Source organism: Octopus sinensis, linkage group LG6, assembly GCF_006345805.1.
Source record: "Octopus sinensis linkage group LG6, ASM634580v1, whole genome shotgun sequence".
Taxonomy (NCBI): Eukaryota; Metazoa; Mollusca; class Cephalopoda; order Octopoda; family Octopodidae; genus Octopus; species Octopus sinensis.
The window spans coordinates 36742786-36750285 of NC_043002.1; the positions used below are offsets into that span (position 1 = coordinate 36742786).

At 31.5% G+C, this 7500-nt stretch overlaps 1 protein-coding gene across 1 annotated transcript in view; it reads right to left on the reverse strand.

Moving 5' to 3' along the window:
• Positions 1–7500, reverse strand: part of LOC115213213 (voltage-dependent T-type calcium channel subunit alpha-1G-like) — an 865045-nt gene that overhangs the window by 152038 nt on the left and 705507 nt on the right. Inside the window, exon 21 of the mRNA XM_036503838.1 lies at positions 6433–6556. Within this exon, the coding sequence (XP_036359731.1) occupies positions 6433–6556 (124 nt within the window). The remainder of the gene's footprint in view (positions 1–6432; positions 6557–7500) is intronic.

The following is a 7500-nucleotide window of genomic DNA, read 5'->3' on the forward strand; positions in this document are numbered from 1 at the left end:
TTGGTGGAAGGGTCACAGGAATGTTCAAAATTAATAAGTGCATACCATTATCCCTGACCAGATACAATTCCAAGTGTTGATGATCAGAATTTAGGAGATGTACAACAAAACTTTTTGACATTTTATTGTAGATAATTCCTTCTAACCTATGCACAACTCCATTTTTTATTAAAGAGCGAGGATTAGGCATTTACATCAAGTCCAACACTTAAGTGATATCTCATTTTATTAACCCCATAGAAAATAAAAGAAAAACTGACCTTATCAAAAAAAAAAAAATAGAGTGAATGTAAATGCCTGTGTTTAAACTGGATTTGATGACCCTTTATCCATGTAATACATACACACACACACATTTATATATATATGTAGGTATATATATGAGTGAGTGGACAACCGAAAGAAAAGGGCACTCAACACATTTAGTAGGTGTTACATGTATTATTTAAAACAGTTTGATTTAGTTTCCATGCTACTTCAAGCTTCGCAGGTTCCTAATGGAGCCCATCTCCTTCAAGGTCTGAAAAAGCTGAATGAAGAGATTCAGGAAGTTCAAGATGACTACTCGAAGAAGGGGGCTGCTATTGGTCAAGGTAGATCACATGGCACCATTATCTACTGTAACACCTTATGACACTCCTTGACCAATAGCAGCTTCTCTTCCGGCAGCCATCTTCAACCTCCTCTTCATTAGGCTTTTTCAGAGCCCGAAGTAGATGGGCTCTGTTAGAGACGAGTAAGTCTTGAAGTAGTATAGAAACCAAATCAGACTGTTTTAAGTAATATATATATATATATATATATATATATATATATATTGATAAAAAGGGTAAGACAACAAAGGAAAGAAAGAGACCTCGATATTATGTAAATAGAGGAATTTATCTGTAAATGTAATATGTGACAATTATTCGGTAGCCATGATAAAACTCCGAGTTTCGGATGCCATTATAGGTATAATGGTCATTTTTCATAGCATTTTTTCTGATGGCCGGATAACTGAAGAGATGGCGGCATGGATTTCCACCTCGGCATCCGAAACTTGGAGTTTTATCATGGCTACCAAATAATTGTCACATATTACATTTACAGATATATATATATATGTATGTATGTATATCACCATCAAGAGAACATGAAATAATGCTTTTTTAAAATGGAAAACTTAAAGCAGATAAAGTTGTAAATAATAGCACGTAAATGTTGTATTTAAAAAGTCGTTGGTTAGAAAATGTCACTTGGTTTGTTTCACATCTGGTTTCCTTTGGTAGCACACCTTAGGTTTGTTTTCCATATTGTTTACTTGCTAAGCCTATACATTCTACATCCTAAACACCTAAGATTGTGGCCAGTTTAATACAACTAGATGTGGTAAGAGCTGGAAAAGTAATTGAATTATAACATTTCAATGAACTTTACATATCTAATGGTAATCTAAAACTCACTATTCTTAGAATGTTCAAGGAAAAAAAAAAGACAAAAATCACCCAAAACCCTAAAAAAACTCATAAACTACAGAGCAAACCAACCTATGCTAGAAATAAACAGAAATCACATACAATGAATAAAAACAACACGGAATAGAATTTCGGAAATACTCTCATTAAATGACAAACAGTTGATAGAAATCACTGTAAATAGTTAAGAATGCAGCTGCACATGTCTTGGAGGTGGCAACTTACAGGAAAATTTGACACTTTAGAATGTTTACATAATCTTGGCTGTAGGCTTGATATACATGATAAATTACTTTTAGAATACTTGAGAAGAACTTTCACTGGCATTATCTATACTGGAATTTATATTTTTTAAATGCATCTACATTGGTTTTTTTCTAAAATAGAGTAAGTTCTATTGTGGTACAAGCCTAGAAATGTGGAGTATTAAATGCTGCTACTTCTAATGGTGAAAATAATCCTTTCTACTAAAGGCACAAGACCTGAAATGGGGGGGGGGGGGGTGAGGGCAAGTCGATTATATCAACCACAGTACATAACTGGTAGTTATTTCATTGACCCTGAAAGGATGAAAGGCAAAGTCGACCAAGGCGGAATTTGAACTGAACACATAAAGATGGACGAAATGCCACTAAGAATTTTGCCTGGCATGTTAATGATTCAGCCATCTCACTGCCATCTACTGATGATAATAATGATTGTGTAAAAAGGCATTCAATTTTCCCTTATTAACAGTCATCCCTTGTTAATGCTAACTGTTTAACCCCTTAGTATTCAAACTGATCATATCCAGTCCGAAATGGTCTACTTGTTTTATGTTCAAACTGGCTTGATCTGGCTTTTCACACCTACATGACAATGTCATTCAAATCATAAACAATTCCATCACAGAAATCTCATAACTACAAGATAATGCATGAATAATTCAAAAGAGTGTGAATGGATAAGCATTACTTTTGACAGAGTAATCTGAATGCTAAAAGGTTAATTTAGAAAATGGACCAATATTTTATGTAAGTGAACTGAAGTGGAAAATATACATTCTATAGAAGTAAAATGTCACAAAGATTTCTAAGTCAACACTTCAGTACCATTATTTTCTTTTCTTTCTTTATTTCTTATTTAGGAAGGAAAGAGCTGCACCCATTATACTTTATTTTTCTTTGGCTTCTGACATGGGATGAAGAGAGGAAGTTATCCTCAAACTAGAAATCAGGTTCAAATGCTTGCAACACAATGAACTATGCTAAATGCATCTTAGGACTAGGTGGTGTTGTTAAATTGATCACTAGATTAAGTCTACCACATAAGAGCTAAGTATGTTAAGAGCCAGAACAAATGCCATGAGGTATCTTGTCTGATACTCTAACAATTCAGGATTGTTACCTTTTTCATTCCACCCCCAAAATAATGAAAATTATATTTGACCTCAGCAGGATTTGAACTAAGAATATATAGAGCTGGAACAAAAATAGCAAAGTATTTTATTCAATGCTCTGAGGGAGGAGTAAATTTTAAAAGTTATATAGTGAAGCTTATATATTGTGGCTTTAACACTGACACAATCACAAAGCCATCTTTGAGAGAGGAACAGTTGACTGGTGCTTTAAATGATTGGTACCTTATTTTATCAATTCTGGAAAAATGAAAGGAAAACTCAATCTTGGTAAAATTTAAACTCAGAATGTAACAGGCCACAATTACTGCAAGGTATTATATCCAACATTTTACTGTTTCTACCAATTCACTACTCTTAAGTGAATGTTATATATACTGTGAATGATAGTAACAGAAAATAACCACTGAAGTATTAAGTACTGTTTAGTTATCTTAACAGAAAACACTGAATGCAACAATTGGCCTTTAGTCAATGAAATGGCAGTTTGACACATTGTCACTCACAATTGCAAGATACATAAATAATTGAAATATACTTATTCGAAGACAAATATCCATAAGAATTTTTATTTTAGAAGAATAAAAGAATCAGATATAATAGAAGTTAGAGTTTATTACTAAGTATAATAGTGAGTTACAGTTTAACCTTACCAGCAAGAATGAAACAAAACAAAGTTTTGATGGATAAACAAGAATAATGTCCAATTAAGAAACACTGTTTAACAAATGCACATGATCAATAATGTCAAAGCTATAATAAGAGAATTGTTTTCAAATTATGACTTTTACTACATAGTAAAAAAGACATTATTTGGAAACAATAAACTTATTCAATGGAAATATGTAGTGATGTTAGTGGATATTAATACTAATGAATTAATGCTGATCTTGAGACTTTCTAATTTTGTCAGAATTAACCCAAATTCGTATTATTTGTATAAATTTACATTGTGTGTAAATTTTGTGAGTGTCATGTATTTTTGTGAGGTTCTAAGAATTTAAAAGAAAAGCAAAGATGACATTTTCAGGATTTGACAAACTATTTGATCTAAACTATTGTGTCAAAGACAAAAGTTACTTTATACAAGTCCATAACATACTATAATGTTATTGTTATCTTTTGCTAGCAGCACTTAACATTTCCTCTTCCTAATGACTTTCTTAATTTATTTGATTCCTTTAATGTTTCATATCATAAATTTCATTCATACATGCTCAATACTTTAATCAAAAACCTCAATAGAGAAAAACGGGAAAAACAAACCAAAAAATTTAAAGAAAACGAATATTTTAAAAAGGAAAACAAAATAATTCTTTCCACTACGAGAAAAAAAAAACCGATTAAAAAATGAAACATCAAATACAAAATATCCTAAAAGTTCTGCCCAAAGAGATTCATTGGTAACTTATGATTAAATACCTTAATTTAAGCCAATGTTATCAGTAAAACTAGACCTTGTGATTTTCTTTATAAACTTCGATTAGAAATCTAGGGATGCCATTATTTTCATCTAAGAATATTTAATCAATGATATCTTGTAGTGGAACATTAATTTTCTTGAACATCAAAGCATATGTAAAAAAAGAAAATATTTCTTGCCCATTCTGCATAGGGAGATAATGAATCTCATTATGGCAAATAAACCTTGTTTGAGAAATGGTTTTTGCTTATTATTTTACTGAATAGCACAAAAAACTAATTAAAATAGATAGGAACAACAATATCATTTTCTAAAAAAATGCAAAACAATGGTGAAATAAAAATTCATAAGTTTATGAATCTACACTGACTATGTGCAAGTGTATATGCACATGTATGTGTTTGTGTGTTTGTGTGTGTGTGTGTGTGTGTGTGTGTGTGTGTGTGTGCGTATGTGTGCGTGTGCATGCACACACATACTACCACTCCATAAATTATATGGGAAATGTAATTTATTGCCTTCTATGAAAATATTTTCTCTTTATCACTTAGTTGTAAGAGAATCATTTAAAAAATTATTTTGGCAATTAAGACTCTTTCCCACTTATATCATGTGCCCTGCAGATATGGCACTAGTGACTTACTTGATTACAATGTCTGAATATATAAAGAAATATGAAAACATTCTGTTTGTAAGCAGGTCTCTTGTTTACTGAACATATTACCAATAATTAATTAAAATGATTGATGCTATAACCCATTAATGAATTTCATTATGTGCCATGTGTGACTGACGTTTGGTAGATGACTACATGGGGCTCATTTCAATGTAAGGATGTAGTTAGAGATTTTTCATAATCCCTTTATGGTTTTTGATTTAGGTCCAGCAACATTAGTTCCATAATGGAAAGAAACTTACAGCACCTTCAATATCTACATTTGGTGAAGTACTCTGATGTAGCACAGGACATTGCTAAAACCTTTGTTCTAGCACTTAAGTTACAGTCTTGCACTCCTAATCAATTCATTGTGTATTCCCAACTCCTAACACTTTCGATAGACATTGACTTGCAATAGTTCATTCTTTGAGGGTCTGTAAAGGTCCTGGGCGCTGCCCCTTCTAGACTGATATAAAATAAAGGAAAACAAGGCTTTATTACATTTCTTGTCCATTTGTTGAGTGAACATGACTTGAGAGTCCTCTGGCATTTTCTCTTGGCAGGTGGTGCCAAGAAGAGTGATCAGCTGAGATACTTGGGCACTTGCTTAAAGATTTCCTAAATATATAACCAATTTTGTCAAAAGATTCAAATTTTTTTCCCAGTGATAGAAGGCAGGGTTTGAATGCAGAATGTTCAGAGTTGAAACTCATACCACAAGGAATTTCATCCAATACTCTAACATTCTGCCAATCTAACACCCTGGACTGATATAAAGGACAAAAGAAAAAAATTACCACGGTAGGATTTGAGCTCTGAGTACAAACATCCAGAATATCTACCTCAAATTTTACTCTTTAATACTCAAGCAACTCAGCTAAATTGACATCCTCTTACACTGTCAGTTTTTATAACACTCTTAACAATGTAGTTTGTTTTTCTGAAGTACTTCCAGGGATGTTTACTGCCCAGAATATCCATCCCCATCCAGCAGATACTTATATATTTACTTAAGTAAATCCTAATCTATTTCGGATATGGCTATGAACAGTGTGGCTTAACTTATGAGATCTGACAGGAATTGATTTTTTTGTTTTCACTACAAATTGTTGTACATAACATCTGACAAGAACTTGTCTGATTAGACAGCCTTAGCAATAAAGCATGAAGAGTATAAAAAAAACAAGCAAAAACAGGGTGATAATTCGTCATAGTATTATTAAAGGAAAGAATCTAATTTCCTTAGAGGTGTTAAGTGGAAAATTGTATTTAATCATGAAGTGTTCATTGAGAAGTGTCAGTTTTCCATGAGTTGAGAAGAGGGAAGTTTAATGTTACTATGAAACATGAAATAGTAATTTTATTCTATTATAAGCAACCCAGCTTGAAACTTTATTTTATGACGAAACTCAGTGTAGTAAATTTTCGTTTTACTCTGTTACATGAAAAGAAAAGTTTCTAATTCTTGTGAAAATTAGTGAAGAAATTTTTAACTTACTGTGCTACCTGATGGGATGTTTGGTCTTTCCATTGCAAGTGTTATACAGTTTAGGGCAATGAAAAAGAGAACTGAGTAGTCAAACCAGCGTCTTGAAATCATATGATGACACAATCTTCTTAATCTAGAATAGATTAGAATTTCATGGGAAAAAAATCTTGTTAATTAAATAAGGTTTTCTTAAATATATAGTAAATAGAGAAACATTCTCTCTGAAATCATCCATGATTATTGAAAATATAATTTTTTGAAAATTGAAGCATTTATCACTTTAATGAAATTTATTATGTTTTTAATTTTCAGCTTGGAAATTGAAATTTATACATGAATTATAAGATCTGCTTTTGTCAATTTTTCTTCATGATTTATTTTTCTGAGCAAAAGAGAGTTAATATATAATATGTAACATTGGATTAATTGGATAAATAGATTTAGTAAAATCAGTATTAGATATAATTATGAAACGAAATGTAGGGAGGTACATGTAGATATTTTTTATATTTTGGAGAAGCTTTGAAGAGATAACGTAAGTTATACACTCAGATACAGAGAGTGAGCAAAATGTTTTAAAATGAGCAAGGTTTTCAGCCTGAAAAGTAAGAAGAGGGGCTGTTGCTTTAATGATAGAATTAAAGAAGTATGTCTAATGACTAGGTTCTGGGGATGGGGTGGATGGTTATTGATATTCATAAAATATCAAAAAGAGTATAATTAATTAACAATTTTAAGAATACACATGTAATATAAAATAACATGAAATTTTTTGTATTTTATTTAAAGATCAAATAGGTTTTACAGGTTCAGAAATTGTATTGGCTGACAAATTCAAAAACTTGTATGATTTCAGAGATAAGGACTTTTAATAATAGATGCCAATCATATTATCATGAAATGAATGGAAGTATGAATTTTAAATTAAGAAGTACAAATAGTTAAAACAATAGAACAATGGATTGGCAATTCAAACTTGGATTGGTCTATGAAGAGGAAATGACCAATGAAGATAACATTCCAAATACCTATGTTATAGTTTAGTTGACACAATCTCATGCTTTCTCTAAGAAGATT